General features: G+C 39.2%; 1 protein-coding gene across 1 annotated transcript in view; it reads left to right on the top strand.

The window, feature by feature from the left end:
* The first annotated feature begins 1,679 nt into the window (after positions 1-1,679).
* The window catches only part of LOC132096859 (corticotropin-releasing factor receptor 2-like), a 49,579-nt gene continuing 33,588 nt past the window's right edge, over positions 1,680-17,670 (top strand). The window contains exons 1-4 of the mRNA XM_059502510.1: positions 1,680-1,769; positions 11,482-11,554; positions 12,049-12,134; positions 17,408-17,543. Coding sequence (XP_059358493.1) covers positions 12,088-12,134; positions 17,408-17,543 — 183 coding nt within the window. The 5' untranslated portion in view covers positions 1,680-1,769; positions 11,482-11,554; positions 12,049-12,087. The remainder of the gene's footprint in view (positions 1,770-11,481; positions 11,555-12,048; positions 12,135-17,407; positions 17,544-17,670) is intronic.

Genomic DNA, 17,670 nt, shown 5'->3' on the forward strand with positions numbered 1-17,670 from the left:
CAATGAGTACTTTTCCTTGGTTGTTGCCCATTTTTAAAAATCGCTCTGAATTTATGGTTGTGGTGGTGTATGTCTTTCCACATCTTAATATGATGACATCTTTGTTTGGGAGCTTTCATTTCTGCAACTTTAAAGAGCAAATAATATGCAGGCATCTATTAGTAAAGGTCTAACATAATGCGTCAATGTGAACTACAATAAGTTTGACACGCACATGACATGCAAGGAAAAAATATAAGGCTAAATCGTGTGCACAATTTACTAATTCGTTCCCTCAATGTACTAAAACGTGCACACGATTACTATAGCGTTCCCTCGATTTACTATTGCGTTCCCTCGATTTGCTAAATCGTTCGCACGATTTAGCAAATCGAGCGAACTCAATAGTAAATCGAGGGAACGCTATAGTAATCGTTATTTTTCTTGCATGTCATGTGCGGGGCTCTGTACTCTTCTTTTTAAATGACACTATTTTTTTTTATTAATTTTCTTGACCCACCACACCTGGCGATGTGTATTTGCTGTTGTACACAGCTGTGGCTAATAAATAATTGGTTCATTACAAAAGTATGTGAAACATTCCATTTGTGTAGCATTCAACATCCAATAAGCTTTGGTGATGTGTTAAAGATTAGTTCTCTTCTTTCTCTTCTTGATTTTTGTTCAGTGCACAGAGAACATCACTCACAGATTTCTGGGAAGCTTTTTAAACCACAAGTTCCTATATATGGGATATGTACAGCTCCGTTTGAAATTAGAGCTAAAATTATGGATCAAATCTTAACCCATAATGTAATTTAGTAAACATTTTGGCACAAAAACTGGCTGTAAACTAATGAGGTCAAAAAAGGGAAATATTACTACAGCAGAAAATAATAACTAATAAATAAATAGCAAATAATAACTAATATTAAAACACATTGGACATTACTTTAAGGATAACCTTACTTTAGTTGACACCAATGCATTTTTGTGATCACTTATGAAAAAGACAATGTGAATGGATGAGCTGTAATTTGTTTACTGAGTGTTTCTTGACTAATGGTCTGAATAGAAGATGACTGCTAATAATAGTTTATTATTGCCGAACAACCGTTTTTAGTAGTAACAAAAGATGTTTGTTGCTATTGTATTCTTATTTTTAAGTAACGTGAAAATGTTTTGAAATGCATAAGTGATACAAGTGATTAAAAAGCTGCCAGCATGGTGAGAGATTCATTATTGCAAAATGAATAAGTTTGATTAAGTAGACTCAAGTAATTCATGACAATCTCTCTGGCTCAATATATGATGTGTTCTGTTAGTAGTCTGCTGGTTTTAAAAAAGTACCAGTATTTAACACTCTTCTTCTGCCGTTTAATGATGTTTTGATGAATGCCTTGATCAAAAGAAAGTCACATACAGTACACATAGTTTTCAAATGCGTTTCTGTTCAACCATCTATGGGCAGTAAGCTCAGTATTAATTGTGACAGGCAAATAGTGCTGACATTTGTGAATGAGGTGCATATTTAAATTAATCACACAAACTTTCCACAGCACAGGTTCAGTGCATTTAATGCTTAAGTTGTTGGTGGACGGGGTATAAAAAGCTTTTTGCTCAAAAATATTGAACAGAAAAATGCCACAGCTGTTTAGTACATTTCAACAGATAACCACCTCAAAATTCAAAGTGTAATTTACCAATGTATGGAATCTCTCTCTTTCAGGTATACCATGTCCGATAATTATAGTGTGGGCCATTGGAAAACTTTACAATGAAAATGAACAGTAAGTTGCTGATTTGCAGAAAGAAATGCTTATAACTGGAGTGAAAAAAATGTTGAACAGGGTAATTGTAAAGTATATCTGGCAAGAGATGTCAATTAATCAGCCTTTGGTAATACTTGGAAATTTGTGGAATTTCCTCCAGATTAAATGTTTATAAAAAAAAACTAAAATAAGAATAAGAAACAAAAATGTAAGAAATAAGTGTGCTATTTTTGTTGTATCTAATGTTAAAACAAAAATCATTAACACTATATTTTAAGCTGTCCTTTTTACTTGTAACATGTACTTACTATTATAATAACAATAAATTATGCATAATTACATGCAGGTATCCCTAAACCTGTTACACGTGTAGGTATGTAAGTAATCGCACGACAGAGGAGATATAAAAAAGGGTACTTTTAATGATCCACAGGAGAACAGGGGCACAACCAAACACAGATCCAAATCTTGGTATCATCACATCAATAAGATTAATTTTTAATGAGCCGAAAAGAATACATGTCACACCTCTGTTTATCAATTTGCACTGGCTACCAATAGCTGCTCGAATAAAATTCAAGGCATTGATGTTTGCCTACAAAACCACCTCTGGCTCTGCACCCATTTACCTAAATTCATTACTACAGACTTATGTGCCCTCTAAAGCTTGCGTTCTGCAAGTGAACGTTGCTTAATTGTGCCATCCCAAAGAAGCACAAAGTCACTTTTACGGACTTTTAAATTAAATATTCCCTCTTGGTGGAATGACCTGCGCAACTCAAACCGAGCAGCTGAGTCCTTAGCCATCTTCAAGAATCGGCTTAAAACACATCTCTTCCATCTTTATTTGACCCTCTAACTTTAGCACTCACTATTCTAATTCTATTCTTAAATAAATCTAACAACCTTTTTAATCTTTTTGTATTCTATTTTCTTTTAATTTATTATACAATTATAAAAAAACCTCTAACATTAGCTTATTTTCTATTATTTTTCTATTCTTTCTATTTTCTTTTTATTTATTATATTATTCAAAAGCCCTTTCTGCGTGTACTGCATTTAAGCTAACTGAGACTTGTTATAGCACTTATATATTATAATAACATTAGTATTGTAAAGAAGTGCTATACAAATAAACGTGAATTGAATATATCATTGCTCTTTTGTTGTTTTTGATTGCTTCCATTGTCCTCATTTGTAAGTCGCTTTGGATAAAAGCGACTGCTAAATGAATAAATGTAAATGTAAACATTCAAATGTAACATAGAACAATAGCAGACAAACTGGATCTAAACAGACAGGGTATTTAAACAAGGAAAGTAATAAGAGGAATAGAAACAGGTGTGGAGTTATCAATTAACTAAATAAGGAACGGAAATCTGATCAAATAAGGAGTACTAAAACGAATGGAAGTCCATGACTTTAACAGTTCGACCCCCTCCCGGAACAGTGCGTCCTCGCACCAACAGAAATAGTCCAGTGGAGGGAGGGTGGGGGTTCAGGAGGGGTGTGTGGAGCAGGCATGGGGCAGGCAGTGAAGAGGGAGCATGTAGCATAATACCAGGGTGGAGTGGATGGAGGGAGGAGCGAGGGAGGAGCCCAGAGTAGGAGGAGCCAGACGGTGCTCCAGAGGCCAGCCAAGATGATGACCCACGGTGGAGTCGACGGCGGGAGGAGCAATGGTGGAGTGAGGGCCGACAACACCAGGGGGCCAACTGACAGAGACTGCAATGATGGATGAAGAGCCCAGGACGGAGCCGAACAGACGGAGAGCCAAGGTGACATGGAGGGTCTGGAGGTCCAAGGCCAGCAGAGATGGAATAGAGGAACTGGCTGGCTTGAGAGGAAGCAGGAGGCCAGGAGGGAACACACATGGACTTGGGCTGGGCGGAACCAGCTGAGACGCCGGAGATTCAGGGCTTGGTGGAACCAGCGGGGGCGCAGGAGATTCAGGGCTGGGCAGAACCAGCGGAGACACAGGAGATTCAGGGCTAGGCGGAACCAGCAGAGATGCAGGAAATTCAGAGCTGGGTGGAACCAATGCAGGAGAATTGGGTAATGCCTCACCAAACCAATCAATTAAATCCGTCTTGAAAACATCTATAATTTCCTCATAATAAACTACAGAGACTAGTTCCAAGCCTGCGATCTCCACCAAAACTCCCTCTGGAACGGACGATGTTGCTGGCACACGCACTTGGTAAGATGCTGATCAAGGCTCAGGCTCCTTGGCGGCGATCGGCTCATTCATGGTGGGCTCAGGCTCTCCGTCTGCGGTTGGCTCAGGCAGTATCTCTGAGTCGTGGGGTGAAGGCTGACTGGTCTCTGGTTCGGGAGTGGAGCTGGTGATATCCTCCTCAGCGGGGCAGATGGTGAACAGGGATCCGTTATTCTCCAGCACCCACTCCACGAAGGCAGTGAAATCCTCTCTTGGGCCATTCGCTGGTAGGCATGCCTTACACCGCTCGTTCAGGCCAGTGTAATAAAAAGTACAGAGCGTGCGGTCTGGGAAGTGGATAAGGCACGCCAGATCGAGAAAAGTCCCTTGTGTGGTTCTCCAGCGAATGGTCCACTGCTCCAGGCATAGGAGCTGGACAGCTGGTAAGGCCATTCCAGGAGAGGGGGAAAACAAAACAAAAACGAAAGAAAAAACGCAGCTAAACTCACTTTTAGATCCGCTATTCTGTTACACGTTTAGGTATGTAAGTAATCGTATGACGAAGGAGATATAGAAAAGGGTACTTTTAATGATCCACAGGAGAACAAGGGCACAACCAAACACAGATCCAAATCTTGGTATCATCACATCAAATGTTCAAACGTGTAAGGGAAACAGGTAAATTTAGCTCAAAGGCAATCATTTAAGATTTTAAAGGGAATTTGAACAGAATCACTGTTTCACGGCTGATCACTGAGATGCCCTGCGATTCACTGAACGAGCCGTTTAACATCAAATCTGCACTGGATATTAATATCCAAACTATAGTGAAAACAATATTAATTAGCACAGTAACAAGATCGGCAGTTTAAGACATTAACTTGTAAGCACAAAACACAAGATACTTCTCTTTTCTATATGAATAAGGCTTTATTAGATAAATCTAAGACATATAAGCTAATCTAACACATAAGCTCACGCACTCACACATTCATACAAGTTGTAGGAAGACAGAAAGTTAGGAAAGGAGAATGCAAATGTGTCAAGTTTAAAGCAATATGTGAAGCAATATGTTTAAAGCAAAACATGAGTCCCAAGTTTAAAGCAATATGTGAAATTGCATAGACATGAACAGCCATCAATCACTTAATTAACCCTCTTGGCATCACGGTCGAGTTTACTCGACAAGATGTGGCACTGAATAAAACGGCCGATTTTGTCAAATAGGGTGTCAAATTTCATGCAACCTCCCCTGCACCAGATAGCAGACATGTAATACTACAAAAAAACGTCATGCTTCTATACAAAATCGTCGAGCTAGAGCGCATTAAATCAGTGTGAACAAAAGCAAATTATTATTGTTATTATTATTATTATCTAATGGCATCAATAAAGCTTCAATAAACCCGCAATGACGTGTTGGGACTTCTATTCGGACCCTGATTCTGAAGGGGAATATCTGCCTTCAGAAGATGACGGTGATACTGAAAGTGAAAGTATAGCCCTACACCAAGCACAAAAGGTGAATCCTTTGCCCAATGTCAGTGGTGTGAGCAATTTTTTACGGGGTCGGAGTGGTCATCGCGAAATTAGCAGGCGTGTTAGTGTTGCAGGGAACGAAACGGGAGACTTTTACCGCGCTAGACATGTAGCTTTGTTTTCTGACCGTGTGCCTCTCCACAATCGCGGCAACAGTATTGTAGTGGAGACTTTGTCTAATGCCACTGGGTATGTTAGACGAGGTTGAAGTATTCATAGGACAGTTAGGGGACAACGTGGAGGCAGGGTGGGGAGTCGCAATGACAATGACAGTAGTCCGAGCTGTGCACACTCGGCGCGCGCGAGGCAGATCTGCCTGCGCTGCTCGTAGCAGGAGCAGAGGCGATGTGACAAGGGGCAGATCTTTTGAACTAAACAGGTCTTGTCTACTTGTGTTTATGTGTCATATGAAAAATATATATATGTGCCTTATACATGGAATCATAGTGCCTGCTGTATGTAGTAAATTGAAAATCTCTACAGCAAAAGGCCAACCGCTACATGCATTCGGTTTGTTTCTACCATTTATTAGTAATGATTTACACAGTTTGTTTACTACTTACTATTTACCTAAGCATTCAGTATTGTGCAATATAGCACACAGAAGGTGAGGGGCATTTTGGGGGGAAAGAAGTGCTGGATTTTATCATTTAAACATGTGACTTTTCCTGAAAATTCTATAATTCAAGATGGCCACCATCATATGACGTCATAATATGCAATGGAAAAATGTAATCCCTAAATAAACATTGGGTCATCCTTAGTATTTTTATAATTGACAGAATGTCTCTATCATTTATCACTTTTAAGATATAGCCTTTTGAAATTAAGATGTCAAAATTGAACGTTTTAGGAAAAAACCTCTGGCGCCTAAAGGGTTAACCCTCGCATTGAGTTCCTCAATGAGGTTAAAGTTATATTAGATACACCAGTACAGATCAGACTCTGGGGATAAAGTTACTTGTGTCGTCTGTGTAAAGGGGTTCCCTTTGTCGTAGTTTGAAAGGGGGTTTCCCGAGGCTGCTGATTGGCTGGAATCAGTAGTTGGTTCAGTAGTCGTTGAAGTGACGTCTTGGGAAGCCTGTGGTTGGGCGTCGTCTGAAGACGCGGAGCTGTGGGCTGGCTGAAGTTGAATGGGCACTCGAGGTCAAACTCGGAGACACAGCATCACAAAACTTAACTCGGAACATGAAACTCTCAACGAAAAAGAAAAGAAACTAAAGTAAAAGTGTAGAAGTAAAGTTTGACAAGACTATGTGGTGTTTCTTCTCCTTGTGGCTAAGTAGTAGCAGACATGCATACCGAAGCACGCTGGAACCGCGCTCAAAGAACGCTTACAGTGATGACTAAAAGCATGACTAAAAAGCAAACGCTAAAAGCAGAATTTGATGGTGTCCTGAGTATTTAAACTGGCCTTTTGGCCACACCTCAAATGTTGTCTTGACCAATTAGATATTTTCTTTGCTTGGGGTATCATAAATCATATGTTATCTTATCAAGCATGTGGTCCGAATTTTCCCACTCTTGCAGGGTATAATTTTAGACATGATTACTATAACCAGAATATGTTACATTTGACAAATAACTGATGGTCAGAAATATTTCAAGCAAGCAGATTGAAACACATACATAATAAACATGAATATGAATCCTTAAGCTATCCAATAGTTATTAAAAGACATACACAATAAGTGATTATAAACATGATAGCCAAATGTGTGTTACATATAAATGAATATGGAGTTAAGGAATGGACTGATATTCATTTATAAGTCCTTTTGAGTTCATTAAAAGACAGTTCTTGTGCCATTCTCTGACATAAAGATGTTCTGTGGGGACCAGAGGTTAAAAGGTCCACTTAGGAATTTCAGTCTGGTTCTGTTAGGTGGGGGAAAGTCAATCCAAGGATCTTGTTTAGTACTCTCATGGGTTTACATGTGATGGCCGACGTTGCATCTCGATTACATGCCCCAAATTTGACAATCTCTTCTCCGAATTGGAATTGTCAATAATTATTGCGTGCAACAGTTTACAGGGTACAATAAAAAATACAAAAATAATCCAACAGGAAAAAAACAACTCCAGAGCTGTCAGTACAGACACCTGCAGACACAGGCTGTGGAGACCACCTCTGGTGCAATGACCAACGGGACGTGGAAATGAGACTGCGGATCTCGGGCAGACGGCCAACCGCAAGAACTCATCGTCTATGAGTCCTGAGCACAGCAGCCAAAATGTGAGGAAACAGACACACAGCACAAGCACAATCACAATGACAACACAAAATCTACTGATAACAAGGGACAGACACAGCAGGGAATATAAGGGAGAATGGAAACAAGCGACAGGTAAGGGCAATTAGCTCGATATCTGCACACACCACCGCCGGAGTATCAGCGCTGATTAACCAGATCACGAGCTGCAGAAAATGACAGGATTCAGACAACAGGGAAGCCGATGAAGTACCCTGAACGGTGACAGTACCCCCCTCCCATGGACGCCTTCTGGCATCCCCAGAGGATTCACCATGACGCAGAGGGAATTGGTCAATGAGATCGCGATCCAGAATCTCACTAGCCAGAAACCAGCATCTCTCCTTCGGACCATAGCCCTCCCAGTCTACCAGGTATTGATAACCTCTACCCCTCCATCTCGCATCAAGGAGCCGCTGTACCGTATAAGTCTGAGATCCCTCGATGAGTCTAGGAGGCGAAGGGACAGAGGTCTGGGGCTGAAGGGGGGAACGAATGAAAGGCTTTATCTTAGAGACATGAAACACCAGGAGGATATTCTTAAACTGGACCGACACCGGACTGAGGACCTTGGTCCAATAAATTTGGGTCCCAGTTTACGTGAGGGGAGTTTGAGAGGAATGTCCTTGGAGGACAACCAGACCTTCTGACCGCACACACGAGGTGGGGGCTTAGCACGGTGACAATCCGCAGGCACTTTAACGAATAAACGAGTGCGCGGATGGAACAACGGCATCAGATTCTTGGGAGGGGAATAAGGGTGGCTGGTAGCCTAAACAGCACTGGAAAGGAGACAAACCCGTAGACGAGACCAGGAGGGAGTTATGTGCATACTCCACCATAGTTAATCTGGAACTCCAAGATGATGGTTCTGTGGACGCCACACAATGCAAGACTCTCTCCAGATCCTGGTTAGCACGCTCAGCCTGACCATTTGTGTAAGGGTGATACCCGGAGGAAAGACTCGCAGTCGCCCCCAGCTGTCAACAGAACTCTGCCCAAAACTTAGACACAAATTGGGGACCCCTGTCAGAAACCACATTCACCGGGAGGCCATGAATACGGAAAACGTGATCCAGGACAATAGCTGCTGTCTCCCTCTTCCCTCCTGGGAATAAAATGTGCTGCCTTCGAGAACCTGTCCACCACAGTAAGGACTACCATGTTGCCGCTAGACAGAGGTAGGTCTGTGACGAAGTCCATAGCTATGTGTGACCAGGGTCTCGAAGAGACAGGCAGCGGCTGGAATAACCCTGCTGGGGGTCGATTGGAGCCCTTACCCGCAGCACAAACAGGACATGCTGGCACGAACTGACGAGCGACCTGCGCCATTGAAGGACACCAGAAGCGCTGCTTGATTAAACTACAAGTACGAGTCGCTCCTGGGTGGCAGGCTAGTACGGATGAGTGACCCCACTGTAGGACGTTAGTTCAGACCGGTTCTGGGACGAACAACAGGCTCTAAGGGCAACCCGCGGGAACTGTAACATTGCGCAAGGCTGAGCGGACTCTGGACTCCACCCCCCCAGGTGACCATCACTACTACCCGATCGGGTGGCAGAATGGTCACCGGAAGGATTGGATCTTGGTTAAGCCTCAAAGATCCGCGAAAGTGCGTCAGGCTTATCATTCTTGGACCACGGATGGTAGGAGATGTTAAAATTGAACCAACCGAAGAAGAGTGCCCAGCGAGCCTGTCGGGAATTAAGTCGTTTAGCAGTGTGGATGTATTCTAAGTTCTTATGATCCACCTCCACAACAAACTGACGAGATGGATCGGGAGTGGCAAGAATGGGTGCCTAAACAAAGCGACTCTTTAAATTAGAAAATGCAGCCTGAGCCTGCAGCGACCAACAGAAACATCTTCGAGTGGAGGTGAGATCCATCAGAGGAAAGGCGACCTGGCTAAAATTCAGAATAAACCGCCTTTAAAAATTCGCAAACCCCAGAAATCGCTGGACCGCTCTAGGGTCTATCTGGGGTGGGCCAATCAGCAACTGCTTTTACCTTGGCAGGATCCATTCGGATTCCTTCTGGTGAAAGAATAAATCCCAGGAACAGAACCAATCGTGCGTGAAACTCACACTACTCCACCTTGGCGAATAAACGATTCTCAAGCAACTGCTGAAGCACTCGCCTGACGTGTTGGACATGGTCGCGCTCGTTCCGGGAAAGATCAGGATGTCGTCAAGATAAACAAATACAAACCGGTCAACCATGTCACTAAGCACGTCATTGACGAGTGCCTGGAAGACGCCGGGGAGTTAGAAAGTCCAAAGGGTATGACCAAATACTCAAAGTGCCCCATGGGGGTGTTAAAGGTGGTCTTCCATTCGTCCCCCTCCCTAATCTGAACTAGGTGATAAGCATTGCGAAGGTCCAACTTCGTAAAGATGGTCGCCCCCTGCAATAGCTCGAAGGCCGATGACATCAATGGCAAAGGATCAGATTCTTGACCGTGATGTCATTCAAGCCCTGATAATCTATACAGGGACGGAGCGATCCATCCTTCTTCCCCACAAAGAAGAACCCTGCCCCAGCCGGAGAGGAAGAGGGCCGGATGATGCCAGCTGCCTGAGAATCATTGATGTACTTCTCCACGGCCTCCCTCTCAGGCCCAGAAAGAGAGTAAAGGCGCCCCATAGGTGGAGAAGTGCCAGGCAACAGATCTATCGCACAGGTGCAGAGGAAGAAATAAAGCTCGGGACTTACTGAAAACCGTTCTCAAGTCATGGTAAGCCTCCGGTACATTCGCCAGGCTCACCGGCTCCTCCTGTAACACAGAACAAGACATAACAAAATCTATTGACAACAAGGGACAGACACAGAAGTGAATAAAAGGGAGAATGGGAACAAGCAAACTGGACCTAAATAGACAGGGTATTTAAACACAAGGAAAGTAATGAGAGGAATGGAAACAGGTGGGGAGTAATCAATTAACTAAATAAGGAATGGAAACGGACCAAATAAGGAATTCTAAAAGGAAAGGAAGTCCATGACTGTAACAAAACCAAACCCTAACCATATAGTAAGTACATGTAGTTAATTGATATTACTCAGTACTTTAATATAATTACACTGTAACAAGGACACAAAATAAAGTGTAACTCAAAAATCTGTTTTTGAAAATTGTAAAAGAAAATAAAAAAAACACTGCCACAACGCTGTGGTGTTTTTTCTATTGTTTAGTGAATTGCTATGCAATTATGACTCAGATCCTTTCTTCAGTGTAAGTCTATGGGAGTTTTTTCAACTGTTTTATCATCCGCAAAGTGAAAATACGTCTGATATCGTAGAATTTATAGGACCCAAACAAAACTAAAAAAGATAGAAAAAAGAAAAAAGTACACTTCAAATTATTTCATCAAGTAAACGTATGTAAAGTTCAAGTATATTTTTTTAATTATCCAAATAGTGTTTTTTTTTTTTTTTTTTTTGGAGTTAGTATAGGAATAGTACTAGAAGCATATACCTGAATGTTTACTTTTCAGTACTTTTTGAGACTAATTGTCTCATGTTTTAGCACTTTAAGTGTACTTGAGGAAACAAAACATTTTTATATTACTTTGCAAAAGCACAGGGTTACGTTCTGTAAGGTAAGTTAGTGAACTTTTACTGAGTTTTCACCATAACATTGACAAAGACTCTAAATAAAAATATTTTCATTAGTGTTAATGGATTAAGGGATATTTTACTGAACAATTTTTTAAAAGTCTAAAAGTAATATATAAACAGTCAACTATAAGTTGTCCACGCACTAAACAAAATATTTGTGTTTCAGATGCTGGTTTGGTAAGGAACCTGGAAAGTACATAGACTACATTTATCAGGGGCCTGTGATTTTAGTTCTACTTGTAAGTATTATTTTAATATTGCTTATCTCTGATTTGTGGTTGTCAGTTCCTTCATCAAATAGAGAAACCGTCTGAAGAATTTGAAAAGAAAGTGAACAAAAATGAACTCAAACCATTACAAAGACTGAAATGGCCAAAATGTAATTCAAGAATTATTAATATCAACAAATGGTCAGCCAGTCCTTTTTTTAGAATATCAGCTTTAATATGATAGGAATGTCTGCTATTTTCAGATAGAGCACTTGAGCTTTAAGAGAATTATTGACCTGTTGCTAGATAAGAAGTTTAACCTTTTCTATTTTTTATATCTTCTTCGTGTAAAAGCATCATGATGATAGTATTTAATGTAAGCCATTCTGCAGGGGCAAAACCTATTAGTGTCTTTATGAGCTCTCCACGGGTTTAATTGTCTGCATTTTATGTGCAGAAAAATCTAACTATTTCAGAAAATATACAATCAGTGACCTAAATCTCTTTCTTTCTCTCCGATATAGATAAATTTTGTGTTCCTTTTCAACATTGTGCGCATTTTAATGACAAAGCTGAGGGCCTCGACCACATCTGAAACAATACAATACAGGTAAAGATCTTAAACTAAATATTGATCACTATAACTGGGGTGGGGTGGGGTGGTGTTGGTGCAGTGGATAAGACAGATGCCTTTGGTGTGAGAGACCCGGGTTTGAATCCACTGCAAGACACCAATGTGTCCCTGAGCAAGACACTTAACCCCTAGTTGCTCCAGAGGCGTGCGACCTCTGACATATATAGCAATTGTAAGTTGCTTTGGATAAAAGCGTCAGCTAAATGAATAAATGTAAATGTAATAACTGTGAAGTGCACGAGCAGTAAGATGTGTTTGCTTAGGCTAAATTAGATGTTCATCTTCATGTTCAGTAGAGGAATAGTTCTCCCAAAAAGAAATGCTTTGTCATTATTTATATACGTTTTTATTTACTCAGTATGTAGTTTAAAAACTTGTGGCACTTTCCTGCTTGTGACCATGATGTTATACAATATGTAAATGAGAAACATTTTTTTTTAGCATGTATATGAATCTCGGTGTCATCTGCATATATGTGAATCATGAAAATCGTTCAGGTACAAACTAAAGAGGCTCAATGACAGATCCCTGAGGAGCCCCACTGTTAAGGATAAAAAAGGTTTCCTTATAATCAGATACAGCTCAATCTATTTCATTGCATTAACTGTGAAATTAAAATATGATAGTTTAGAAAAGTTTGTTGTGGTTTAGTTTACCAAATGCCTTACATAGATCAAGGAAGACAGCACCTAACTATCTGCTTAAAGTGTTTTAACTTCATATTGTGATCTAGATTTATCTGCATGCCTCTTTAGACACTAAACCTTTTATCTGTTCTAAACCTAATCAAAAAAGCCAATCTTTATCTTTATATAAGTCTGTGTTTTCATGTCACCTATCATGTTACTTGGTTTTGAGGATTGAGGGTTTAAAGTTTCAGGGTTCTTCAGTTTTTCCACTATTTAAGTCTACCATTTTAGATTTAGTTTTTTAAACTTTTGACCTGAAAGCATGACATCCTAATGTGTGAATGTATCTCAGGGCAATACTTACTTCAGTCAAAGCAGGGAATAAAATGAGACCTTTCATCTGAGTTTGCTGAGAATGCATTTGCAAACTTTGTTGTGGCATTTCACTTCATTTGCAAAGCATTAATGGAGTGAGACTGAGTCTTAAGGACAAGCTTATGTATAATTAATCTTCTTTAAAAAATAAATAAATAAATAAAGATTAGGATTTCATTGTTGCTTGGATTTCAGATTTCAGCAGAACCCATACGTTAATTATATTTTTACATTTTCCAAAGAAAACAATGACTTGTGCTTAACCTGTGGCAAACTTTCCATAGAATGCTGGCAGAGTGAATGACAGCACCTTTTTTTGTCTTTTTATGTGTGGGTTGCTTTTGCTTCAGAAGAATGCTTCATATCATTGAAGTTACTAGTATTATTGTTTGACGTTTTCAACAGAGCATACATGGTCCTTTATATTCCTGGCACAAACCATAATACATTGACATTAAAGGAAAGATGCACTAGTGGTGTCGTTTTAATAAAAATCAAGGTATTGCAAGTTCAGATGATGTAATTACATTAATTCAAGTTACTTTTTAATGCTATATCAGTAGGCATACTACAAAAAAGACACCTTTAATCATAAAATAGTTTCATTACACACACTTTGTAATTAAATTTATTAAAGGGTTAGTTCAGCCAAAAATAAAAATTAAGCCAGCCAAAAAGTATTCACCCTGAAGACACCCTATGTGTATATGACTTTCTTCTTTCAGACAATTCAGTTAGAGTTATTTAAAATATTGTCTTTGATCTTTCAAGCAGTTTGATGCAACTAAGCATGTGTTGCACTCCATCAGCCCATGAGAAGTTTAATATAAAGGTCATCCCTAAAATAAAAAAAAGTGTCTCATATGGCTCCGGGGAGGGAATAAAGGCCTCCTGTAGTGAATCAATGCATTTTTGTAAGAAAAATATCCATATTCAAAACATAACAATCACTTTAATCTAGCTTGCGCTCACTGTTGTAAAACGGAAGCAGTTCCGGGGGAATTATGTATGAGGTCAGCATTGCGCATGCACCGATGAGTCTCGTGAAAACCAACATTTGTTAACAGGAGCAAAGGAAGCAAAGTTTCCTTACTATAGCAAAGGAAATCCAGTCTCCTCTTGGCTTATATCGAAATCCTATGATATTCTTCTTTACAAATCCTCATTTTGTACTTCTAATTAGTGTAAGGGAAACAGGTAAATTTAGCTCAAATGGAATCATGTAAGATTTCATAGAGAATTTGGACAGTATCACTGTTTTACGGCTGATCACTGAGTCCTTTTAGCTTCATTGAGGTGCATACATACATGGAAATGCAGTTTATGTGCCATTGTGTGGAGTAAAGATATGTTCTATGAAGACCAGACAGGTTAAAAGGTCTTCTAAGGTATTTTAGCCAGGTTCCTGTCCTCTAGGTGGGGGGAAGTCAATGCAAAGAGTTTGTGATTGTGATTACTATCATGGATTTACATGTGATGGTCATGCATGCCCTATCTGATCCCCCCTAATATATAATTGAAATATGTGTATTTTAAATAATATAATGATATATAGTTAAACTAATTGTGTAAGTAGTAAAACAATACAAATGCAAACGGAGCAACAACAAAAAAAGTTTTAAACATCTCGATCTCGATATCAGCATCGAGTGTTCACTTTCAGCGCTGAGGAGTGCCGAGAAAAGTAACATCATAGAGGATGCTAGCCTCCCTTCTGGAATATAAACCAACCATCATAGAGACATAAATTACGTGCTATTAGTTTGAACCTGTACAGTCTTATGCGTTGAACGTCTCCCGGAGCGGCTAATGAGTATCGATATTGAATATATTTTCTTTACGGTTTCTGACTAAAAGCCACCAAAAAGGCATTTTAAAGTGGTTAAGCAAATAATAATAATAACAATCAGCAGGGATCCCCAGACCAATACAATTAGTTTGTCTCCTCTATTTTAAAATCCACGAGCCGCCACTGGTCGGTTTATTTCATTTAATATAGTTAATCTAATATAACATCATACTAAGAGTGCAGTTGTTCTCCAGATATTAGCATAACAAAAGTGATTTAGATTTTTATAAAAATGTAATAAACAAGAAGTTAATATTAAGTGCATTTTAGGCACCATATTGCCTGTTTTAGCACTATTTCACCAACGAAAAAAGTTGAAAACTAAGCTACAGCAGTAACAGCAATAATTTTGAGAAACACACTGAGGAGGTGTTTCCTAACTGAGTGAATCCACTTTTTGAACAAATCAGTCATTGGCGTAATAAATTATAATCCCCCCCCCCCCCTCACTTTCACGTTTATACCGATCTCACTATACAGTTGTGTGAGGGTGTATGTCTAAGAGTGTGTATGCCTTCATTTTGCTAGGCATGGCAAATGTTTTTATATATGCATGTTTTAATTATGACTGTGAAGCAACAACATTGCTATTAAATGTGCTATACAAATAAATAAAAGTTGAAGTTAAGTTCAAATTCCATTGTATTTTGGTGGCTTGATTGTGTAAACAACTTCAAAAACATTGCAAAAAAAAATTGTTTTGAAGAATGTTTTGGTCAATTTAGTCAGCTTTTTTCATTGAACCAGAAAGAAACTTTGAGTAGGATGATAATGGAACGGTCTCCATGCAATAGTAAGGCTTTCCTCTCTGTACACATATCCTTAAGTACAATTTTGCCTATTTTATTGGTGTCCCCTTCAAAACTTGCTCGTGAGAAATGTTATGCCTGGAACTGCTTTGTTTACTACGGTAAAGTAGCAAGCTAGATTAAAGTGATTATTATGTCTTGAATATGGATATTTTTCTTACAAAAATGCATCGATTCACTACAGGTGTAGCGTCTCAAGTGACACTAACATATTGAAATTTACAGTTAAAGTGTATTTTGTTGTCACCTTTGATAAGAGGCCTAATCATATGTTATTGACTACTGATAAATTGACTTTCGATGAACTACTGTAACTAACGTTAACAGGAAATAAATGGTTTGGAATGGAATTGGGAATTATTCCATTTGAAGAGATTATGATGTCAATGGCACATATTTATTATAGCGAAAATAATCCAAATGTAGAGGCAGGTCTGCAGTTCACATCTGATCACAGGGAGAGCAGGAACTCATGATGCACATATAACTAAACATCCAAACTTATGGCAAGATTAACAGTTAAAACAGCAGTTTGCACAGATAATTCAAATAATATGCAGTATAGTGTACATGATTAAAATGGAAAACTTTAAACATATAGATTTCATTTGTGTGGTGGGGTTCAGAAGATTCAATGGAAACATAATATAATCCATCACAAAAAAGGTGTTTTCAGTGTACAGAGGTGTCTTGAGTGTACATATGTAAATATGGCAGGGTTTGAAGTAGGCAGCTCTGAAGCAGCACAATGACACAGAAAGACAAGTGTGAGCATTTTCTCTTCTGCTGGCTGTCATATTTTGTCCTCATTTGTTAAGAGGCCAAATTAGACAACCTACTGTATTTAAGGGTAACAAGAAATTAATGGTTTGTAATGGAATGGAAATTATTCAATTTGAAGAGCTTATTGGAGCATGATGTCTCTGGCATACAGTCATTATAGCGAAAATAATCAGAATTCAGCTGCTGGTCCGCAGTTCACACCTGATCACAGGGAGAGCAGGAACTCCATGTTTTTACATACCTTTGATGTACCTAGTCTTCAGATGTTGAAATGTTACACTATATACTCTTAAGAATAAAGGTTCTTTATTAGTATTAATGGTTCCATGAAGAACCTTTAACATCCATGGAATCTTTCCATAGCAATTTTTCCATTGCCATTTACAAGTTCCTTGGAAAACAGATTTAGAGTATAAAAGCGTTCCTCGCACTAAGAAATTTTTATTTTTATTTTAAGAACTAACCACTGAAAGGTTATTTGGGGAACTTAAAATTGCTCTTCTATTGCATCGCTACAAAAACCCCTTTTTGGAACCTTTATACTTATGAGTGTTACATTTTATATAGTCTGCAACCATGTTAAATTTGGGACATCTGAAAGTAGTTTAAATATATTAAAGCCCTGATTGGTGTGAATTTGTTATTACTGACATGGCTAATAGTTGTCATACATTTTCTCAAAATTTTAAAAAGTAATGAGACTCCAGAGTAGAAAATGTGTCAAATCAATTATGTGCCATAAATCTAATAATTGTTTTACTCCTCTCCTTCCCTGTTCCATTTTCTCTCTCACTGTGACTGCAGGAAAGCTGTGAAGGCCACTCTAGTGCTTCTGCCTTTACTTGGTATCACATACATGCTGTTCTTTGTGAACCCAGGCGAGGATGACATATCTCAAATTGTGTTTATATATTTCAACTCATTTCTACAGTCCTTTCAGGTCAGTGATACATTATGTCTGCACAGAGATCTTCATGCCTATCTTGATCTAACACATTTCTAGAACTGCAGTTCAGAGAAAATGTTGGTGAAAAAAGGAGTTAATGTGATCCCTTGCTTTAAATTTA

This window comes from Carassius carassius, chromosome 20 (assembly GCF_963082965.1).
Source record: "Carassius carassius chromosome 20, fCarCar2.1, whole genome shotgun sequence".
NCBI lineage: Eukaryota > Metazoa > Chordata > Actinopteri > Cypriniformes > Cyprinidae > Carassius > Carassius carassius.